Source organism: Salvia splendens, chromosome 1 (genome assembly GCF_004379255.2).
Source record: "Salvia splendens isolate huo1 chromosome 1, SspV2, whole genome shotgun sequence".
NCBI lineage: Eukaryota > Viridiplantae > Streptophyta > Magnoliopsida > Lamiales > Lamiaceae > Salvia > Salvia splendens.
Genome location: NC_056032.1, coordinates 4,209,673 through 4,234,521, shown reverse-complemented (window position 1 = coordinate 4,234,521; position 24,849 = coordinate 4,209,673). Strand labels below are relative to the sequence as shown.

Here is a 24,849-nt window from a genome sequence, read left to right as displayed (position 1 = left end):
GACCCCGAATCCACCGGAAGCTCAACCGCAAGTAGTCCGCCGCGAAGTGGAGCGCATCCGTCAATACAAGAACGGTTGTCTATTCGGGCAAGGACACGCGACTCTAGCGCCCACGGCCAACTCCAAGAGGATCTAATTGAGCACATTTGGGAAAACTTTGGCGGAGAAAATTAAATTATGTCATTTTTATTTTTTTAGGATTTTAATTATGTCTTTTTTCTATTTTTTTAAATTTTAATGTTGTTTTAATTTTAATGAAGTTTGTTTTTTAATAAAGTGTGTTTGTTTTAATTGAATTGGGTTGGAAAAAAAATAAAAAATGAAATTGAATGAATAGTAATTTAATGGACGGAATAAGGGACGGAGCGTTGCAGGTTTCGTCCCTTAGTTAAGGGATGGAGGAATAAAGTACAGTGAGACCCTTAAATAGTAGTTTAAGGGACGGTGGGGGTACAACGTTGTGGATGCTCTAATATTACGGATGGACTTAAAAAGATTTTTTGAATAGAAGATTATTATTATATCTAGAAAGTTGTGTTTCACGCGCCGGCGAGAAGTTTGGGGGAAAAAGGCAACAATAAAAAATGATGGCCGTAGAGATTGAAGTGGAGAGGCATCGGAGTAGGGATAAAGCTGTCATTTTCCACATTCATACAAATTTCTCTCTAACTGAAAACGACTGCAAGCAACCTGTGGTTTACCTGTATCTCTCTATGTATGTACGTATATATTTGTGTGCGTGTGCTGCACATATATATGAGAGAATAGATGACTTGAACACACAAACACACACCATTTATCTTTCCATTATTTCCTCTTCTTTCTTCTCCTCTCTGTGGCGGCCAGACTTTCTCGATTCTCGTTCCAATCCCATCGAAACCACAATAAAATGGTGGATCTCCAGATTGTGTGTTGTATGTGTGGCGATGTGGGGTTCCCGGACAAGCTCTTCCGCTGCTCCAAGTGCCGCAACCGCTCCCAGCACTCGTATACTCTCTCTCTAAACATTTCTTCATACACTTGGCATGCGATCATGATCAATTCATCATAAATTCATAATCATACCCAGATTTTTCTCGCGAAATTATAATTGAATCCAATCAATCCACAGGTACTGCAGCAACTACTACACCGAATTGGCGGAGGCGATCGAGATCTGCGATTGGTGCCAACACGAGCAAAGGAATCCGTCGTCGTCGTCATCATCGAGGCACGCGAATTCGACGCCTAGGAATACCAAGCATGCAAATGAAGCGAGGTCGGCCTACTCCGACGACAAAATCAAGCACCAAAGGACCGAGGAAGCGGCGGAGAAAGCAGCCGGAAAAGCCCCCTCGCCGCGCCCCTCCGCCCGCAGGTACAAGCTTCTCAAGGATGTAATGTGCTGAAAAAAAGTGGACCCCAAATTAGGATAAATACATCCTTGTCGTCTCTATATATCTCTATATATAACTATATAATAATAATAATAATTATTATTATTATTATAAGCTGGTATTAGTATGTTATTATGGTTGTAAGTTGTTTTCTAAAGTGTTATTTTGACTTTAAATGAGTTTTTCTATGGCTATATATTTTCTCATATTTCAATAATATTAGTGGTAATTACTACTCCATGTTATTATAAGTGGAAATGTAACATTATATCTTGTGTTAGAATGCTCTTATTTCTTTCAAGTTTCAACCTCAAATATATATGCCTCCTTGTAGTGGATATATATAGCCTTTATATTTCATGCACCATTTTGGGCACACCATTTAAATTCCATATGTTTTCAATGCATATCTTATTCTTTCTTAATATAATTGGAGTAATCAATGCACAATTCCAATAACAAAGAATAATGTAACTAAATTAGAAATGGAACGAACTAGCTAACCATAATATGATCAACTATAATTTTTTTCAATAAAATAAGTGCTCAAACCACAAATAAGTGAGCATGTCAAGATATAAACCAGTCAACTATGCAAAAAACCCTAAGAAAGTAAAAACCAACAAAAAGTATAAAGAAACCAAGACACGAGCAAAGCAGACACCCAAACCAACAAGATTGGACTAAACGCAACACCAAACTAAACAACAAGCGCAACACCGTAACTCCAACTTTGGTTACTTTGAGCAGCTCAATTATTACATATTCATAATTAAAGAGTGATTATATGAATAACAGATTTGAATTTAGGTAAACAATCTTATGTACATTCTCTTAAATTTTAAAAAAATACTCTGTGACTAATTATAATATAAATAAATAGCACTAGCTTTCACTAATAAGGATTAAGGAGTGGGGGAATTGAATGCGATTGGGATTTGAGTTCTTCTTCCCCAAAAACGAAATTCATAGTACCCTAAAGCTGCTGCCTTTATTAGAATTAGTTAAAGTATATTATGACTCTATGCTTTATGGTTCTACCTTTTTGAGAAATTATTAAAAACATTTATCCTCCATTTTTTAATTAACTACTATAAACTTATGCAGGAAGATAGTTTCGTTGCGTAGATGATCTGCCTTTAATTTAGTATGAACTCAATTATTTTATGACAAGTGTCATAGAAAATGTGCATAACATTGTGAAGGGACAAATTAAGTAAAATTTGTTTGTTTTCTTATGATTTAGAATTGTTTCGATTTTTACAAAAAAAATTATTCTAACGTAGCTTATACTAATTGAGAATTTGATTGACTCCTTAGATGACAATAGTTTCCTTGATTTGTAACTGTCATGACTATCCTATCTCGTTTTGTTTAGTCGCCCTAAAATACCAAAAAAAGGAAATTCAAATATTTAATACTAGTACTACTAAATTATAGTACTCCACTAGTAATTAAGCACCAATCCACCTTCCAATAAAATACCCTCCTTCCAATTTTGATAAGTTTGTACTATGACTCATTTTACACAGATTCTACTTTAACTACTAGTAGTATTTTTTTCACTAGTATTCTTAGGAGGGAAATATTCCTATAATTTATTTCTTTTTCCAAGTTTTATTTTGGATAAAAATATTGCAGCACCAATGTTTACTATCAGTATATATTTCAATGCTAACCATCACTGTCTTCAATTATGTAAACCATTCAAAGTCTCATTCATAATTTAGCTAAATAGTGGGATGTTATTAAAATAACGATGAATGAATCAAGACAACATTAATACTTTGTACTCACAAAATATTATAAAAGGAAAAACATGAGACAGAGCAGTCAGACTTTGTTGTAAGTTCGAACTCATTAATTTTAACTGTAATTCGTTCAATTTTGCTACTAAACAAAATTCCTAGAGATATGACTTCTGAGGCCATATGCAAAATTGTTTTTTTTATTTTTGCCTTTTTCCATGTTTGAAAGCAACAAGACATGTAGCTTTTAATTTACACGATTTTAACCAATGTATACTTTTAGTCACAAATGAAGGCTATCACATTATTTAATTTAGTCTTATCGATGTGTAGTCAATGCATGAAGTTGACATGTATCTGAATTAAGTACTACGTTGAAGGAGATGTTTAGTACTCCATCTTTAACGTATGTTTAACACACGAATATTATATACCCAATATGCCAAATGAACGGAAATTTGGTTAAAATATTTTCAATTTCATAACTTCAAATCAGATGAAAAAAAACAATGAAAATTTGATTTATTTGCAATTATTAGATGACCAATTAAAAGAATTGGTCGCATACATATAGTAATATTTTGTTGATGTTTTTCAACCAGATAACTCAGTTTTTTTGAGATATGAACGACGTCATTTGATCATCAGCGATGTCGTCCATATATGATATCACGAATGTCATATTTACAATTTTTTCAAAATTTTTTACCATAGAATAATTATAAATAAATTAAAATTTTCTAGATGATATTTGAAGTTACCGATGTAGATCGAAATGCGACTATGTACTCCCTCCAATCCCATAAAAATATGTGCATTTTCCATTTTTGTCCGTCCCACAGAATATGTGCATTCCATTTGGAAAGTTATATCAATTAAATAATATAGGTCCCACTACCCACTAACACTACTTTAACTACAATTTTCATTTTCTCTTTTACTTTACCATATCATTCTCCTATTCTCTCTTACTTTACCAATTTTGTCTTAATTCCCGTGTCATTCCCATTGCCCATATTTTTATGGGACAGAGGGAGTATAACATTAAACCAGTTTTCATTGATAGGGATTTTCTTTCAAGGTTTATGCAAATTAATGTAGATTGGGCAGAAAGTATATTCAAAATAACATTATAGCAATTTTGAAAATATATATAGACCCACAAGAGGACATTATAATCTAAAAAGCATTATCAAATATTGAAAATATATAAATATAGACGCACTAACACCACATATAAATGTGAAACCAGTACTGACCCCCATTTACTAGTATTTTCGATAGCGTGGGGACAATTTCGTATTATCACTCAATGCGCTGCTCTTCTGGATTAAGACGCATGACACGTGGCGCCGATGTCTTATAAACATGCGTCGGACTCCCTCCGTCCTACAAAGATTGTCTTAATTTGACCGGACACGAGTTTTAAGAAATGTAATGAAAAATGACTTGAAAAAAGTTAGTGGAATGTGGGTCCTAATTTTATATATTAGTTTTATAATAAAATGTGAGTAGGAATGGGAGGAATATAAGGTCCACTACCAAAAATGGTAAAAAGTGAAATGGGAAAAATTTTATTGGACGGACAGAAATGGAAAAATGGAACAGTCTTTGTGGGACGGAGGGAGTATAAATTATTTTGGAGGGAGAAGGAACTGTGAAAGGGACATGTTTGGAATTTTAATTTTCTAATGAGATACTCACTTCGTCCCACAAAGTTTGTCTCATTTTACTAATTTTATCCGTCCCACAAAATTTATTCAATTGAAATATTTCCAAAAGTAGACGTTAACTACATCCACCAATCTCCTTAATGTGAGACTCTTATTTCACGACTCAATTAATAATGAATTGAGGGAGTATGAGTTTTTGTCAAATTTTAGTCCCTCATATTATCTTTGAAATTGAAATATTAAATTACGAATGTTTCAGTTTTTTTAAATTATTTAATTCATTCACAAATCAACATCTTTTAATAATGTTAAAAACGATAATATTTCGATATAATAAAAAAAGAAATAAGAATATAAATGAATGAAAAATAAAAACCTCAATTTAATGAATTGCATCGTTTTAAACATCATTAAAAGATGACATTTTGTGCATGAATGAGAGAATTGTGAAAAATAGAAATTACATGAAATCTAACTGCGTGATTTAAATGGCTATCATCCGCTTTTTAATTTATTCGAATGCTTCTCATAAATAAGGGTTATGAAAGTTTGCAAGATTATATTTCATGATTAAATATATATTGTGTTTAGTTTATAGGTTGAATTCATAGATTAATCATAGTGAATAATCATATGATAAATAGTCATAGCCACCTCTCCTACTTAAATAATATAACAATTAAGCATAACTATATGATAATTAGTCATAATAATAGAACTGACACCTTATTGTATTCTTGTCATAGTTTTGATTTAAATTAAAACTTATTCTTTTTTTAAAAAAAACTGTAATAGTATTATTGTAAAAATTCCTGGTCAGCACTACAAGTCTATAACCGAGTACTTTTATTCTAAAATTCTGTATTTAATTGATTCTGGAATTATGTCAAATGTGTTATTGATTGAGAAGAAATACGAAATATATATAGATTTGAGTGAGAGAGAGTTTTAAAAAATAGGAGTACTTAGTAAATATACTTTTAAACTCATTTATTCTAATTAATAATTAATGACAAGATTTTGATCTATGCAAAACTAAATCTTAATACAAAAACGTAGAACAAAATCATACGGATGACATGTTTAGGTCATTGTTAGTGTATTTTTATGTCATTTTAATAATGAATGATCTAAAATGAACTAAAAATAACATCAAACCCAGATTTTGTAAAATGACCTAAAACTGATTAGTAATGATATTCCGTGTTTGATCAATTATTGACCATTAGATCACCTAATCCTAGTGCCAAGATTTGGGCTGCATTTCTGGATGTAGATGCATTCTTGTTTGGATAATCTCCCTAGCTATACCTTAATATACATATTACAATTATTGATAAGATAAATAATCAGTTATTTAATTTTATTACTAGTTATTATAAACTTTTGCTTAAGTAGATGATTATTTTTTTAAATCGAAAAATAGCATGCTGAACTTGGTTACTTGAGTTCGGCTAATATATGGCATTGGGTCAACCGAATTCCTAAATACAAATATAAATTATAAGCGTCTGCTAAGGCCCATTGTTATAGCTTCATACATATTGGATTCTTTTTTAGGTTCTTATTTTTGTTTCATATATCTGCACTTTTTCTTTCATATGTAGTTCTAATACACCAATTATATTTGTGTTCTTAATCATTCGTGTATTGAGATATGCACTTTTTTCCAAAGAGTTTTCTGCAAATTTTGATCTCCGAAGGATTACTGTAAATCAAATATGGGTCCTTTTTTTCCTTCTATCCCACGCCTTTAAAAATCAGTCGGAACGATAACATATACACATGATTTCTCGATTTTCATATCATACTAGATGTCACCAATAAAGTTTGCAATGAGAAAAATGAGAATAAATTCAAACTTTATTCATTTCAAAATAATTTTTTGAAAATACAAAATAGGCTAGAATTTAATAAAATATTGTGATTTTCTCAATAATTTATTCAAACAAAAAGTAAAGTAAACAACACCTTAAAAAAATGGCCACTGCATCGAGGCAGTGCAAAAGAAACAGTATTATATAATGCTTCAGAATCAGAATGGTCCCCTTACAATTTTGCAATATGATTCTCTCTCTCTCTCTTATAATAGTAAACAGCATGGTATTGTGTTTCATTAAAAGAAACAGTGTAGTTTACGGATGAACAAGATCCTCTAGGTGTGGGCTAATTACACGTGTCCTAACCCCAACTATTTCTTCCTTTTTGTTGTAGAGCTACTAGCTATACATTATACTAAAAAAATATAGTCATTTGCATGTTGCATGTGTTTTGTTACCAAAACACTGGTTGGATGAAATGTATGGAGATTTAATTAGTTTCGATTGCGCATAAATCATTAATGTTGTAGCTAGACAGATATTTACTAGTGACATGTAATGTAATAGCGGCCGGGATAGTCTATATGTTTACCGAAGTTTGACCGATCTTAGGAAATGCGAAATTATATGATTTTTATTATTTTGTTTTTATTTAATTTCAATTCTTGCTCTTTTCTAATATGTTTGTTTTTGAATTTATGTTTAATCTTTTTTTTTAATTAACTTTTCTATATGCCTCCACTCGTTTTTTCACCTTTTTAATTAACTTCTCTATATACTTTGTAGATTCCACCGGAAGTTGTTATTCTACTTCGTCTGAGGATGAGCTGATCATGATCATTGAGGCCACACTAAATTTAAGTTAATATATAAAATTAGAGAATAATTAAAAATTTGACTAAATGAAAAATTTTAGTTGTTGAAAAAATGAATTTGATCCCATTGCAGGAGTCATGGTTGATACGAGATTAGCTGATAAAATCACTATAAACTAGAAATGAGGAACCCAAAAAATGGAGTATTAGTTTGCCACTTATATGACTTGGAGAGAGAGAGAGAGAGAGAGAGAGAGAGAGAGAGAGAGAGAGAGAGAGAGAGAGAGAGAGAGAGAGAGAGAGAGAGAGAGAGAGAGAGAGAGAGAGAGAGAGAGAGAGAGAGAGAGAGGAAATTATAGGTACAGTTTTTAATTTTTTAAGACCAATAAATATATAGTCCTACTTAAAAGTTTTATACAAATAACAACCGAGATACTACATAATTACTCAAAGCAATAATTTAAAAAGCTTTAGTAAGAATCATAAATGTTGTGTATTGTTTGGGAGTATGTGATTGTCCCCCAACTTCCATCAAAATGAGGAAGTTGGCTCAAAATCCGAGCTACACTTTTTTCTGTGAAATGGCCAATTCACCTTTCCACTTTATATCACTCTGTTTTTTTTTATATAAATAATCATTCAATTTTAGATACATAATCATCAAGAAAACAGTGCACAATTTCTTGCCAAAATATTTTTAAAAGTTAAAACGAATCTTCAAGAATCCTAGTATTTCAGTTATAATATCCTGATGCTAATTGTAAAATAAGGAAATACTAGATAGATGACAATTTAAAACGAGTAGGAATTGCATTGATTAATAAAATAAAACGATAAATCTACAAGAAAAGAAAAGGCGGAAAGAAAAAGAAGGTTAAAGAGTGGTCACAATCAAGCAATATCGGTTGGTCCATGTGTGTTGAATTCATAAATTCATACTCCCTTTTACCATATGATTAAAGTCATAAATTCATACCCTCTTTTACCAAATCATTATCCGCGTGCATGATTTGTTTCTATTTTTTTAAAAATATAATTACTAGCTAGGAGTTATTTCGTTAATATCTTACGTTAGTGTACTTGCTAATAACTTAGATAGATCTAACACTTGTTTTATTTTGCTGCAATCTATTTTGCTGCTGCAACTTATAGTATCTAGCTACTTTGGTGCAATCCAATCCAATCCTCCTACATACCCTACGGCTACTATGTTACTTTTTGGAATTGTGAACCCTTTTTTAATCATGAATTGAACTTAGCATATATTCCTAACCAAAATTTTGTTATGCAACCTCTTATTTTGCCATTCTTAGAGTAACACATTGCAAGAAAATACGTTCCCACACACACTCACATGTACACACACTGCACTATACAGTGTATATGTGTTGGGTCATGTTTGTACAAACTATTTTCTCAAGTCCCATCATCATTCTTTTATGGGGTACTATTAGTATTTATTTCCCTCTGTTTATATGTCCAGCCCTTCTGACCCATTTTATCACAAATAATTTCACTTACAACTGCTTCCCTTATTTTCTTTCAATAATTGCACAGTATTATTATCACTGGTCGAACTCAATCGCCACTCCCATTATTACTTTATGTAATCCCTCATTTTGTAAATTTTATATTTATATATAAGAAAAATACTTTATCAAGTTGTGTTGATCAGTGATGTGTATGTTGATAAGACACAAATATAATTACCAGTATTTTATTAAAAAATGAATCAGATTGGATTGGATTGGATTGGATTGGATTGGATAGGATAGCAACAAATTAAGATAGTCTAAAATAAGTCACAATAAATCTTTTTATAAGGCAGTTGCAACTTGCAACCATACCCCTACTTGTAGTACTACACCATCATTCTTATCTCTCACTTCTTTTCTATATTTCCTTTTTTTTATGTTCCTACAGTAACAACAGAAGCAGACTCTTTCTCCCACATAGTAACATTCAGTTTCTGTTAGTAGTTTTAGAATCAAGTGTAAGGAAGGAAAAAAGGATGGATTATAACTGGCGAGGGCATAACGGTAATTTCTGCCTCAACCATGCATGGGAGGACTACTTGAAGCTTGGAAAGAGGCATTATTTGGGGGACGTGTCTCCTCCGCCTCCGACGAAGAGAGGTAAGGCCGGCGGAGGAGGAGTGGCGGCGCGGTGCCAGGTGGAGGGGTGCGAGGCGCCTTTGGCGAATGCCAAAGACTACCACAAGAGGCACAAGGTGTGCGAGATGCACGCCAAGGCCCCCAAAGTCGTGCTTCTTGGAATCGACCAACGCTTCTGCCAACAATGCAGCAGGTAAAAAGTTAGTAAAATATAAGTCTTAATTTTGATAAAAATTGAAATCAAATACATATGATGGGAAAAAGCATGTGCTCGGAAATTTGTCTGTCTTAGTATACTATTTTGATCGTGTTAGTTTGTCGAATATAAGTCTCAATTTTATATAGGGGACGGAGGGAGTGATAAAAATTGAAATTGGGAAATAGCAAATTTGTGAGTCCTAATATTTTGGTCATGTTATTTGTGGGCAGCGACAATGCTTAGAAATTTTGCGACGAGCCATATAAAGAGCATTTATATTAGTTACATTGTGGTCAGAAAGTGGTCGGTATTTTGTTTTTACCGGGCATTTTTGCGCATATACCGATTACTTTAGTGCTCGTCGGTTGCGTAGGTTTCATGCGATGGCGGAGTTCGATGAGGCGAAGAGGAGTTGCCGAAGGAGGCTGGCTGGCCACAATGAGAGAAGAAGAAAGAGCTCGCAAGAGCATACCTCTCTTGCTAGGAGACAATATCAAGGTACCTTAATCTTACACTTAAATTCTTTCCTACATCACTTCAAAGTACAACACACCTAAATTAAGCCATGTACTACCCATTTTCAGCCTTATATTTGGACCATACTTGCATTCAATTTTCTCAAACCAAATTTGGGTGCATTTAAGTCATCTAACATTCTCACCAGCCGACACACTTTTTCCATCTGCGTTTATTTGGTCAATTAACTATGCACTTTTTCAAAAGGTTGAAGTTAAAAAAGTTATGTATTTACATTTTACCATAGTTTTGGATTTATTAAACCTAATAATGTATTTATTACTAATAAAATTTAAATTAAATGAAAAAAATAGTTACTTGTTTACAGCGCTCCAAATTAAGTTTTAATTAATCTTATTATAATTAGTTATGAATTATGACTATAAGTTATTCACTTTCTTTTATAACCTGACCTAATGATTAAAGATGACATACTTCTATTTATTATGATTGCAAACATAAAGATGGTGGGTGCGGGCAGATACCCACATCCACACATAGTCAACAACACTGGGTGTGTTCTCTCTCTTCTGTCACCGGCTAGGTACGCCTCGCGGAGTGCCTTGCCGGCACCAGATCTCCCGGCGATGTGCAGCGCCGCACTGTGCGAGCTCATCGCCGAGAATCGGGCCTGCAGGCAGCTCGATGCCACCCAAGTTGGCAACGACTGCAAGACAGGGCCGGGATGGGTCGCACCAGAACACCGGGCCCATGTCACGTTGAATCTCATGCGTGGTCCGGACCCCGCTTTCGGGATAATTTCGGACCATGGTCACCGGGCAGCGGAAGATGGAGATTGCTCTGACCTGTGGAAGCTGCCTTTGGGGTACTAAGATGTGCAATGTTTGTTTTTTTGAAATCTCATTTTTTGTTATGATTTTGTTGTTTGTAAATGTTGGTTTATTAATGAATTTTTGTTATATGATTGGATTTATTATCACACCTTTAAGAATTTAGGATTAATGAACTTGGATGCTTGGTTTTGGGCCCACTTTAAACTCCAGGGGTTATATTTTATATCTGACTGAAAGGTAAGTTTGATTAAAGAATGTAGCCCAACACAAACATAACATCAAAATTCGTCAATTTAATGGATGATTTTATCAAAATTGGGCAAGTGATGCAATATAAGGAGGACAAATTTGTTAATTTGATTAGTCTTGAGATTAGTTTAATTTTGTATGTCTTGGTCAATTGAGCTGTGTAATTATAAGAAGTTAATTTATTTTATTTAAAAAAATAAGTTGACCTAATTGAAATGAAACGTAATTTTCTATCTAGATTCATCATCTATATATTTTTAAATTATAAATAAAATCTAAGCCCCATTAATTTTTTTCCCATAAACGTTTAAAAAATCGTAAGCAAATTGAGATCAATGCAATATGGAGTTCTATTTGTGTCCAAAATTTCTGAATATTTTTCCGAAGAATCATATATAGATCTTATCTATATGTGTGGTGCAGTTCTTATATTATATGCATATATTGTAACACATAATTCTATGTTAACTGCACAAAGTGAATTAATAAAAGAAACTTGATAGGCCTAGTAAAACATCAACAAGAAGGAACCCACTACAAATTTCTACTCCGAATTAGAGAAACAAACCAAAATGTATTCAATTAACTCCAATTATAAAAAAAGCATCAACAAGAATGTGCGTTGTTTAGGGCACGAGGCATGATGTTGTTCGAAGAAGGTACAAAGCTCTATGGCTAATTAGATATATGAGACATGGTTTTACTAATTACACTATAATAAGGATTGCATTATGCAGAGAAATTAATATATTCTTGAAAATATTTATACGTTATTCAAAATGACTTGAACTTAATTCGACTCCCTCTCAATTCGTCAATTGAACTTGTGGTGCATAAATTTCATTAAAAAACGCCTTTAATTCTTTTGAAGTTTTGATCTAAGGAACAACACGATTTATATGTTTTGTCGAATAGTATTGAATTTTTGTCGAATAGTATTGAATTTTAGAGATAGAGGTCCCTACTTAAAAAAAAGACTTTGGAAAATCAGGTCAATCACAAGCGTGGACACGTGGCAGCTCTGCACTGATCCTGTCCCGTCAAAGGTTGTTGTTGTTGGGTGGGGGCATGCCCACGTGAGAAGCACGTGATGGAGAAAAGTGGGGATATAATATGGCCATGATAGCCTGAACAAGGAGATTTTGTTGGATTTTTCTCATACTATCATAACACATTTTTTTGTATATATTTGATTTTGTCTACTACTGTATTTAATTTTGTTGGATTTTTTTACACTCGTTTTTTTTTCTTACACTAGTTCTTTTATACATCTTCACCTATATCTACAGAAGAGTACATGCTCAACTTTTTCTATTATTTTAACAAAAAAATTTCGAATTATATTTTTTCCCTACAAGCATAAGTGGATATATGATTGTTAAATGATTCGTGTTATTATTTCTTACAGTGATAGGACTATATTACATGTAGGAGCGACAAACAAAAATATAATATTTTGGCATGTATGTAGCCTGTATATAGGTGTGTACCTCGCAATTGTGTCTATAAATATTTTGCAGGACATTTAAAAGCGAAAATTGAACCTTGGGTTCCTTTTGTAATCACTGTAAGGTGGATAATTTTTGTCAAAAACACTGAAAATGATAGGATAAGATCAATATTTAATAATTTAATTATATAAAACAAATAAGTAGTTTCTTTAGTTTCTGCTTTTGTTCATAGTTCGTGGGCTGGGCCCCAAAACAAGCACTGGGCCAACTCAAATCTGATTTTCAAGATTCCCGAATCTCCTCATAAAGAAGCTATCTTCCCCCTCCTTGGAAACAGAAACAAGAAAAGGAAGAATTTTTTAAATTTTGTAGTGTGTTTTGTTGCATGATGTCATCATTGGGAAGCCAATTCTTACATTATTGGCTCATTTAAATTAATTCTTAATTCATCTGTCTATATACATTAAACACTACATTATGAGAAAGAATTGGGACTCTTATTTTTTTAAAATATTTTTAGGAATGAATTCTATTTTGAAGGTTTTCTACTAAATTAGTCAGGGGTCCCAATGTCCCATCATTTAAAAACCAAATAAATATGCAGTTATACTTGTATCATGCAATAGTCAGAATTAATTATGATTGCTGGTTGATATCATAGCAAGCATATATAAATATGATACGATGATATACCAAATTGCAAAAGGCAGTCCCCCACCCTCCTTAGCAACAAGAGTGGTTGCAGACAAGATTTTTGAACGTGGTGGAAACAAGATTCATTAATGTATAATTCAGCCACTCATAAATATTTTTTGTACCATCAGAGTCTAATCAAGTTTCAACTTTAATGGTAGGTGTGTGTGTGTGTGTTTATGCATATAGATACATCTATACATTTTAAATGAAAAATGAATGCAGCGCCAAACAAAAGGATGATATCAAGTTTGAATGTGAATTTGTACACTAGAGATAGATATCCAATAATGAATTGTCTTCTACTTTATTCATTTGTTGGCAACAACAATGGGTCAGAGAATTCGTAGACATTAATTAATAATTTCTCTTTTGGGAATGTCTTGATTTCAGAGAAGTTTAAAGTAGTATGAATGCACTTAATTTTTCGAGCTAACATATTTGATAAATCCAATTAAGTACACAATTCTGTCATCCTCCTCCTATAATGCATGCTTCTATTAGGGTTAGGGTTTTTTAAATTTGTCTTCTCTCCCTCTTAATACTTAATTCACTACAACAACAAAAAAAATTGGATAAGGACACTTTCTAATGCTATTAAGGATTCTAATTTTTGTGTCTAATTATACCACCAGTGCTTCATAAAATGTCCTTATTGTTGGTATCCCAGCTAAAATTAGGGGACACTAATAAAAGTGTCTTAAAAAACAGAAGATTAAGATATACTCCAATTTGCCTTCAATTTATAGATGCTTTCTTTTACGTTCTAAATTATGGTTATTTTTAAAAATTTCCAAACGCTAGTAATTGCGTCTAAATTTTTGTGTCCCTAAAAGATAAGTTTTTTGTAGTGATTATGATTGCATAAATACTTATTCATTAATTACTTATAAGTTATAAGCTTATAGTGTTACATAGTCGAAGAAAAAAAAGTTTGTATTCATTAATTCAACATATTTATTTAGGTTTTATTTACATGTATCATAACTGTGACAATAAATATATGAATAGTAAAATTGAGCTGGAGCTACAGTATACCTTAACATTTCTATAGAAACAATATCAACCAAAAATTGTGTAGATGCAAACAATCAAGCAAGTAAAGTTGGAGCCGAGCTTAAAAAGATTAAACTGAATTAAATAAACCCTCAATATATATTCTGTAAGCTACTAATTGAGAACATAAAAAATTTGTTGAAAATTATAAGTCAGGTGATCAAATATACGAATCCAATTTTATGTGTACAAATCTATTTATATAATCGTACGTAGGTAGTTTCTTGATATTTTTGTAGTAATTGATACGTTTTTGATGAATCTTCATACTATGTTGCAAGTGCACAAGTATATCTGTTTGTTGCAAGTGTACAAATAAATGTATCCCATTAATTAGGTGTGTTACTATGTACTCCCTCCATCCCATGTTACTTGAGGCGTTTCTTTTTGGCACGAGATTTAAGAAAATTGTGTTTAATGAGTTAAATAAAGTAGAAGAGAAAATAAAGTAAGAGAGATGAGAGAAAATAAAGTAAAACAAAGAATAAAATAAGTGTGATTAGATGTTTTGTTCTTATCCAAAAAGAGAAATGACTTAAATAACTTCGGACAACACAAAAAGGAATACGACTCAAGTAACTTGGGACGGGGGTATCAATAAATTTAGTTCTAACAAAAAAATATCAATTAGACCAAGAATTATACTCTCATTATTTATTGTTTACTAAATACGGATATTGAATTGCTACATAAAAGATATCAACATTAATTAGGTGCAGGTCAATAATTATTGAATTGAATTGAATTAATAATACAAAATTAGATTTAAGTATATAGAATTAATAATGGAAAATTACCATGCAAAACATTTTTTCTTTATCTTCTAATATTATGAAGATCAATTTTAGTACTAGTTTTTACATCAACCTTCATAATTTTCCTAATAAATCGAATTTCCGACCTATTAATTGAAGGAGAAGCGGAATTTTTGGTCTGATATATGATCAATTCTATAATTTTTAGACACTACAGATTACTCCATATCATACTCTACTACAATCCGCAATTTCTCAAGAAATAGTGATGTGAATCACGTTTGCATGTTTTCTTACCGTTCCATGCATTTTTATGTGTTACTATACTCCTATGTGGCATGTATTTAATAATAATAATAATAATAGTTGATAATATTATTGTGGTAATAGAAATGATGATATTTTTGGGGAATAACTTACCAAATTGTGTAAGATTTAATCCCGTGAATTATGGCATGTCATGATCAGAATTCAGACCGTCTAATTTGAAGAGTGATTGGACAAAAATACCCTCGTGGTTATGTATACTTATCTTTTCTCTAAAGGTTAAATCAGGTACATGATTTTCAAATCTAATAATTAATATTAATAGTTGATTATCTAGTGACAGAATAGTGCGACACGCTCTCTATATGTATAGATGGACTTTAATAAAAATAACATTTTAGAATATAAACTACTACTACTAGAAATCATATTTAGCCTTTAGCAAAAATTTTGTCCTATTGCTTTCATAAGAATTACTAAGATACAGCACATTAAAAGTCCAAAATAATTCCACCTGATGCCAACTTCCTTTTCTCTCTCCTACCTCTCTATCTTTTCTCTGTTTACAAAATATTGATAGTATTATATTGCTACAGAGAATATACCAACCTAACCTTAATTAAATTAGATCATAACTTGGGTAGGGTAAAATATCCTGTGTGTTTCTGTGGCCTTTTTATTCTCATTTATTTTGACATAAATATCTATTCAGCTTTTCACCGACAACGCTTTCATGATTATACATAATTAAATTATATATAGACCTAGCAATTAATACAATCAATTAGACCCTCTTCATTTTTAAAGTTCGAATTTAATATGTTTTCTCGAACTCACGTGAGTGTTTACTTGTCTTTGCGCACGACATCAGTCGTGTAATTAAATTATTTTTACTAAGTCCATTTTTTAGAGGTGTAATTTATGAGATGTAGTTTATCAGCTGTGAGATTATTATAGTTTATAATTATTTTTGGTTTGTTAGATAAAATAATTATGAGATGTAGTTTATGATTGAGTTGTGAGATTATTTTAGTTGGAGGATGGTGACTATGATTAATTATCATATGATTATTCATCTAGGATTGAGTTGTGAGATTCAATCTCATGAACTAAACAAACTAGCATCACGCCTGTGCTATGCACAGATTAATAGTATATTTTTTAAAGTTTAATTTTCAATTTTAAATTAATTAAATAAAATTAGAATCAATATTAACAATAAACAATATGAGTAACAATCTTAGGTTTTAATGCACAAAATCAAGTTTTGATTCCGAAAACAAATTGGTAGTATTGCAAGTTTTAAAATTGGACGATAGTTTTTCAAACCTCAAAAAGCTTTTACAATTGTATTTTGAATCATAAACGGCCAACGCAAAATAATATTGTCACAAAATTGTGTGCAATCTTTTTTGTATTCTATATCCATTTAAATCAGTACTATACTTTATCATAGTCGAGCTTCATTACATTGCAATATAGTGACCCTAATACACTAAAAACTCAAACCTTGAAACCTAAATCCTAAACCCTTAACGTTAAAATATAATCATCATGACCAACAAATGAGAAAAATATCAATAAAATTCTCCATCCGTTCCAGTTCAATTTTACTTTGTTAATCACTTTAAAACAAACTTTAATATTAGGAAAAAAATAAAAAGAAATAATTATAATAGCATTGACTGTAGAATGAAGATTGTAAAATTAAAACCGTTTGATTCCTTCTATTGTTAAATTTTTTTATGTTACTTTATTGTAATATTCATAATGGTCATGATGATGGGACTTATTTTTTGTCAATTAATACGCAATAATCATAAATATATAAAATAAAAATTTTATCAGCCTATTTCTATGGGACGGAAAGAGTATATCAAAACAATTTTCAAAATACAAAAAATATTAGCCAATATATTAATCGGTGAATTTGTAAAAAAAACGTACATATTGCTATTAATATGATGGTAGTCTAAATTAATATACTTATGTTTGTTTTATGAATAATAAACATTTACATATGAATACATTAATATAATTTAAATTTTACTATACAAAGTGTATTGATGTGCTAATGCAACTAATAGTTACATATACATTTTAAAAAATTAAGGTGAGCAAAGACAATAACATTTTATATTTACATGAATGTCATTGTATATTATTTTCATTTAATAATTATAAATACAATATTAAAATTCAATAAGGCAGTTTAATATTATAACGGTATTTTATAGCTAAACAAACTTTCATCAACCTCAACATGGCTATCATTTTGTGCATTTAATGCATAAGATTGTGTGGCCGATTTGTTTGCATCCATTTCCATAAGTATCCATTTTTTTTAACTCGCGTATATAGACCAGCATTTCAAAGAGAATCATTCATCCTTTCCTAAGATATACCACAATTTGTCCCTCCAAGTAAATGAAATCAATCCCATCATTTCCATAATTATTTAAATTGGTTCTCGGATATGGTAAATGCCATAATGTCAGGAAAGACTTTCATATAAAAATATATTTTCTAGATATTTACATGAAATATTTAAAATATTAGTAACCAATACTAAAAATAGATTTCAGTCAAAAAATTATAACAAATGGCAACACACTCGAGAGTAATAATTCACAAATTATTAGTAATACTATTCGCACTCTAATATACTTACCATATGAAATAAAGTAATAGTAATAGAAAAATGTATCAACGCGTAAGAAATTGAAGGAAAGGTCAAACTATTTACAAAAAATATAGAAATATCTTGGACTTTCATACCATCAAACATGAAAATGTATATATGGAGTACTACAAACGTTAATTCTAGCCACCACCATCATCACCACATGTACACTAAATACGTTTTTCATGTTGTTCTACAAATTTCAAATCCTTTGTCACTGCAAACTTCAAGACCGATGTTAATTCATTTTTCCAAAACGATCGCCAAATGAAGACCGGCGTTAATTCTATTGTTCCAACACCGCCACTAACTGAAGCGATAGCGCTTCCACCTGAAAGGTACTATTTTGTTCAAACAACATGTTGCGGTTTCCCATTGTGGTGCAGATTTGTTAGGAAAAAAAATGCTAAGATACGATGTTAGTTGAACTTACATATTGCTCTTTTACTCTTCTAATCTCTTCTTTCGTTTTCTTGCGGTAGGCCATGTTGCTGTAAAAATATAGGTTACATGATATTGCAAAGAAATATGAAGATCTTCAATATAAATGATAAATCAAATCATAAGTTGATAGAAAAACAATCTACATATTAAATCAAAAATCATTAATCGAGAGACGATGATACACAATGTAGACATGCATTTGATTAAAGGAATTCAAATTTATAGAAAATGTAGTACCTTTTGGCATTCTTCTCAATCTTAATTATTTGCAGTTATTCTAATGTCATTTATTATGGAGTAATTTAAACAAATAATTGATACTTTAAAAAAAATTTTGACCTTTCATATGATGTAACTGCAAAATTAATTTAGATGCCCTTTAGTCACACGTTTTTAACATTAATCACACATTTAGAGATCCTTTAATCATATATTTTTAATATTAATATAATTTTTTAAGTTACTATTGCTATATTTAATAATGGACATTTGTTACGTATTGTTTGCAGATTGAATGCCAAGTTAATAAGAAAAAAGTAACGGCCAAGGTAAAATGAGTTTTAATGTTAACCATCTTAAATAGTAACTGCAATCACGTATCTATACATATATTTTAGTACATCATAAGCTGCAGTTGAATGATACATATAATTTAACTCATTTAAATCTAAACTCACGTATCTTAAATACTTATAATAGTTTTTATTCTTAACTGTCTAGATTATAGTATTTAAATTATATATTTAAGCTTAAATGATAATTCCATAAATACACCCAAAACTCCCCCTTTATATATGTATAGATACGTATTTAATTCCGAGATAGTAGTATAATTTTGCAAACAAAACAACTCTTAGCATACTAATAATCTACACTTATGCATTTTGATTTCAGTTTTTATGTAGAGACGAAGTATTAAAGAAAGAGAAAACAATTTTGCACCTTAAAACAAAATTATATATACAAAGTCTCGGATTCATTTCATCAAAATCAATTTTATGTATACACTAGTAGTATCTCCTTTTTTGTGGATGTGTATTTGGCGGGAAAATATTGCTACGAATGTTTTCACAACACCTTTTTTAAGATAAGAATAATCCATGCCTAAGAAATATATACGGAGAGTAGTACTATTTTTTTTACTAGAATCCATACCTATTTTTAACACGTTTCAACATTTGATACACATACATTATCTTTAAAATTTAAACATTTCAACGACTTTAGTCAAAGGTCCAAAAAATAATTTATAAGTAGTACGCTAGAAAAATCAAAATAAGTTATAGTACTACCATCTATCGAGTTACTCTATCAAGTCACATTCACAGTAGTAATAATTTTGACCACTAGATGATTTTTCCATAGAAAAATTAACATAAAAAAAGAGAATATTTTTTATCTCAAAGATATATGTATCCTCACACACACACACACACACACACACACACACACACACACACACACACACAGAACATCTCAATCAAGAGACTCATTCACATGACACTTAAACAGTAGATGAGAGTGATATAAAAAGAAAGGCCCTACAAATTTAGCTTCCCTCAAACCATAGCCTCCATGCAGGAGACAGCTTGACTTACTGGCATCTTCTTCACCAAGCAATTTTCACCATTCATTTTCAATTTTTCACCACTCATCCTTAATTTTACTGTTTCGAAAATATCATTGAGCAACAGACAAAAAGAAAATAATGCAGTAACTTTAAATAGAAATAGCCTGCATGAGTGCCTCTCTGCCAAACCCAACCCTTTTACCCAAATAGCAATTAATCTTCAATGCAGAAGGAATTTTATTTTATTTTATTTTCCCTTTTTTTATATTTACGGTTAGAGCTGGAGTTAGGCATGCAAAGTGGGAATTCAATCCCTTGGAAGATGAAGGTACATTGCTCATATATGGCTTACACGTACGGAAACATAATAATTCATCATTATACTAATAAAATTTAAAAATAAAAAAAGGGAAATTGAGTTGGAATAATTCAGATAAGGGTTAACAAGAACGATGAGGAAAAGGAAATCATCATATCTCTCAACTATGTTATTGCTAATAGCCTCTTCATTTTCTTTCTTTAATTAACCGTTGGAGTAGAAGAGGGAGTTGGACGATGGAGCTGTGCCGCTGCGGTGGCGGAAGCAATCAAGTGAGATTCTCGGCGGCGAGATCGCCACCGTCACCGATGAAGAGTGTTGGCCGGATTCCGTCGGTGACCCTGCAAAATTGATGATGCGATTGTGAAAAAGATTGGATTTTTTGAAGAGGGTTAGTTGTGGAAAGGTGTTTAATTACTTGCTAGGTTTTCAGAGGTGGAGGAGATTTCGGGGTGGGATTTTTCGTGGTTGTTTTGCTGGGATTTGCGGCGGCGGCGGTTGTGGTCGGCGAGCCTCTTGCGGCAGCTTCTCTTGCCGTTGTCGAATTCCGACAGCAGGTGGAATCTGAAATTGGAAAGTTTGAAAAATACTAAAAATTAGTACAATGGAGATTCGGTTTCGTACGTTATCCGGAAATCAAGAACTCGGTGTTGGAGTTGAAGAGAAACAACGTTAACTGCTCATCATTTAAAGCCGCAAAAGAGATTCAACAAATTCGCAACAAATCCGTGCATATACGAAACTGGAAGGTGGGAAATAAAAAAAAACACAATTAATTTATTTACGGACGGGAATGCCCTCGGGATCTTCCCACGTACGACGCTCAATGATTAAGCGTCGCGGGAGGGCAGTTTCGTCCATTTGGTAATCAAAGAAGAAAATGCACCCAACCAACCTGCTGCATTGCTGGCAGAAGCGCTGGGTGAGGCCGGCGGCGATGACGGTGGCGGCCTTGGAGTGGAACTCGCAGACCTTGTGGCGGCGGTGGTAGTGCTTGGCGTGGGTGAGGTCGGCGTTGCACCCCTCCGCCTGGCAGCGCGGCGAGTTGGCCGAACCGGGCTCCAAAATCCTGGACCGGTGGTAGAGCCGGTTCACGAAGTCGTCTTCCGAGGATGCGAAGTAGGTCCTGCCGCCAAGGTTCAGTCCGATTCTGCTGTTGTACTCCGCGTTGAAGTCGAAGCCGCCCCCCACCGGCTCGCTCTTCGGCACCATCGAGTAAGCCGCCGCAGCCGGTTCGAGGGTCAGGATTGACGGATGCGGCGGCGCGTATGAGGCAGCCGCGCCGCCGTAGAAGGCGGTGAAGTGGGTGTTTGGAGAAGGGGCGTGGAAAGGGAGGTGGTGGTGGTGGTGGACGGCGGCGGAGAAGTGGGTATCCGGGTTAGAGAAATTGGGGGGTGGGTCGGAGAAGGAGTGGGAAGAGTAAGGGTCGAAAACCGGGCGGTTCGGTTCTGGATCGGGACCGGGTTCATCGGCATTGAGGATGATCGATGATGTGTTGCCCCAGCCATAGTCCAACATTGCTTGATTTCACTGTTGAGTTTGAAAAACTAGGTGTGAGGAAAAGAGAGAGCAGTCAATACATATAGGAGAGATGAAACTGAACATTATCTGAAATCAAGAGAGAGAGAGAGGGAGAAATCTGTCAGCTTTAAAGGGGGGAGATTGTGGACAGTACTGGTAAAGCTGTAAAAGACTCTAGCTTTTTATTTTGCCTTGCAAATGTGTATGCGAGTGTTTTATCTAAGTTGAAAAAGTGTTTGATTTGTGGTAGTTTTGAGTGGGGATTAAGGAAGATGTGGATTGTCGGGTTATGTTGACAGGACTCTTTGAAGCAAATGAAATTGAGCTTCACCTTGCAGAGCTATACAGACTACAGTTACAGTGTGGTAAATCAAAAACCTACAGGAGTAGTAAATATGGAGCCTAGTGTTTCTCCTTTAATCTTGGCAATGACTATATGTCTCTCTCTCTCTCTCTCAACAAATGGCATCTATTTCAACCAATAGAGTAATACTCTCTCTCTCTCTCTCACTCACTAGGTGTCTCTGTGAGAGACTCGGACCCTGCTGACTTGAGTGAGGCGGCTTTGCTCAGAGATCAGTTACTTCTATTTAAATGCACTTACTTTTTTACCCACTCCCCATTTCCTTATTTCCACTTTAGCCCCTTCGCTATATTTCTATTTTCAATCCATGTAATTCCAATTAGATATTTTAAACTTCATCTATACTCCATCCATCCACCGGTCCTAAAAAAAATATGGACATTTCGGACGACATGGATTTCAATGCACAATTAGTAAAATAAGAAAGAGATAGAAAAAAGTAATTACAATTGTCCCCCCTCTCCCAATATAGGTTCTATTTTTTTATATTAGTTTTATATTATAATGTGAGGCTAAATGAATTAGTGGAATGTGGGGTACATTATCAAAAATAGTAAAAGTGTTGTGGAACAATAATAAGGGACATACCAAAATAGAAAACTGGAACATTTAATGGGGAACAAAGAGAGTATTTTTAGTGGAGAACGAGTCCACCTTATTAGAGAGAAAGAAGTTACCAAAAATAGAAATGATGATTATTTATAAACAGAGCAAAATGAAAAATTCATATTTTTATGGGACAAATGAAATATATAATTCACTATGAATATATTTTATTTTAACTTTGTGAAGTAGTAATTCGTTTTGTTTTCTTTTCTTTTATTTTTCGCGGATAATCTCAAACAAAGTAGTTGGGCTATTTGGGAACGAGAATAAGAGAGTACTACTAATTTGAATGGGATAATTTCGTGTAAAAATAAGCAGCATTTTAGGGTTTAGTGATATGGCCACAACGAGATAAATATATAGTGATAAATTAGGAATGGGAGAATTGATCAGAATCGTTTTAAAGAATGAAAAATTGCAACATTAAAATATTATTCAAACTTTGGAATTGAGGTGTGTGCGTGTAGGCATATTATTACAAATGATGTGAGACGCTATAATTATTGGTAAATAATTACTTTTCTAAGTTTAGATTGGTCGAATCTAATAATTTGCTAAACCTTCGATTTGTTACTTTCATTTAATATGAATTACAGAAAGTGTATGATAATTCGTGGCGACAATTATAGGTTTCCGTTGCAAAGACCGTTTTGGTTCCACGGATCCATAGTTATTTAATTCTTTCTATAACGGATAAATTACATAATAAATTTCTATTTATTCCATTTCTTCCAAAATGTTTATTGAATTATTATTATTATTATGATGATTATTATTATTATTATAGAGCTCGAACTTAAACAGACTAAAGTCATGAAGTTTAAATTAGGTGCAATCCACCAGGCTTTAATTTTTTTAACGGAATTGCATATCGAAATCAAAGTGGAATGGAATTAGGTTACTCCATAAAATAGGAAACCCATTAGTATTTCTTAAAAACTCATGTCAAAGTCAAAGGTGACAAATTTTGTGGGACTAGAGAGAAAGAATAAAAACAAATTTTAGAAAAAACGATAAAGCTAAAAAGCAAAACCTAAAACTAAAAGAAAACAGGATAAAGATAAGATAAAACCTTACCATAATGGAGTGCTTTCTAAGTACTATTAACTATATTCCATAATTATATAAAAAAATTAAAGTTTAATTTGTTATTTTTATTTAATTTGAAGTTATATAAATATAGGTTAGAATTGCTGCATTTAATCAATTTTTAGTATTAATAACGTAAGTAGTACTCCCTTCGTTCCGCCTTAATATAGGCGTTTCATTTGTTACACTCATTTTGGAAAAATAATAGTAACAAACAGTCTTCTATACATTATTCTTTCTCTTAGAAAATGAAACACCTCTATTAACATGGAACGAATGAAATAATTTTTTTAGGTATTGGAATCAAAATAAATGGTATACCAACCATAACATTTCTCACTGTATGTATATATATGTATAGGTCCTGTCAAGTTGCTAACTACAGCCTTGAATTGATAACTTACCAAATTTAGTCCATCTGATCTGAAAATAAACGGCTAAGATCAATTTCCGCGCGATGTCAACTAACTGTTGTAACAATGTTAACTAGGATTTACTGATATCAATTCGTGCATAAATAATGTCAATTAGGGGTTTTAATGGAAACTGAATTTTGTTAGTTATAACTAACTTTTTGAAAATATCTAAAAGCTTTAAACTCATATAACTATCTCATTCAAATTATTTTTTTACAAAACATATATAAAATTAAATGTAATTTTATAAGGACATATATTTTGATGATAAAATTTGATAATTTGATAATTTTATTCGAATTTTCAATATT

General features: G+C 32.3%; 3 protein-coding genes across 3 annotated transcripts; 2 read left to right on the top strand and 1 right to left on the bottom strand.

The window, feature by feature from the left end:
- Positions 1-753: 753 nt before the first annotated feature.
- On the top strand, positions 754-1,570 carry LOC121797514. The gene is made up of 2 exons (XM_042196248.1): positions 754-987; positions 1,112-1,570. Exons 1-2 carry the CDS (start codon positions 890-892, stop codon positions 1,386-1,388), a joined length of 375 nt encoding a protein of 124 aa, XP_042052182.1. The 5' UTR covers positions 754-889; the 3' UTR covers positions 1,389-1,570.
- Positions 1,571-9,284: 7,714 nt separating this feature from the next.
- LOC121794206 (squamosa promoter-binding protein 1-like) lies at positions 9,285-11,198 on the top strand. The gene is made up of 3 exons (XM_042192272.1): positions 9,285-9,739; positions 10,119-10,243; positions 10,726-11,198. Exons 1-3 carry the CDS (start codon positions 9,444-9,446, stop codon positions 10,803-10,805), a joined length of 501 nt encoding a protein of 166 aa, XP_042048206.1. The 5' UTR covers positions 9,285-9,443; the 3' UTR covers positions 10,806-11,198.
- Positions 11,199-20,529: 9,331 nt separating this feature from the next.
- LOC121794196 (squamosa promoter-binding-like protein 8) lies at positions 20,530-22,586 on the bottom strand. The gene is made up of 3 exons (XM_042192260.1): positions 21,438-22,586; positions 20,961-21,106; positions 20,530-20,883 (listed from the first exon to the last, which is right to left on the bottom strand). Exons 1-3 carry the CDS (start codon positions 22,058-22,060, stop codon positions 20,747-20,749), a joined length of 906 nt encoding a protein of 301 aa, XP_042048194.1. The 5' UTR covers positions 22,061-22,586; the 3' UTR covers positions 20,530-20,746.
- Between the last annotated feature and the right edge of the window lie 2,263 nt (positions 22,587-24,849).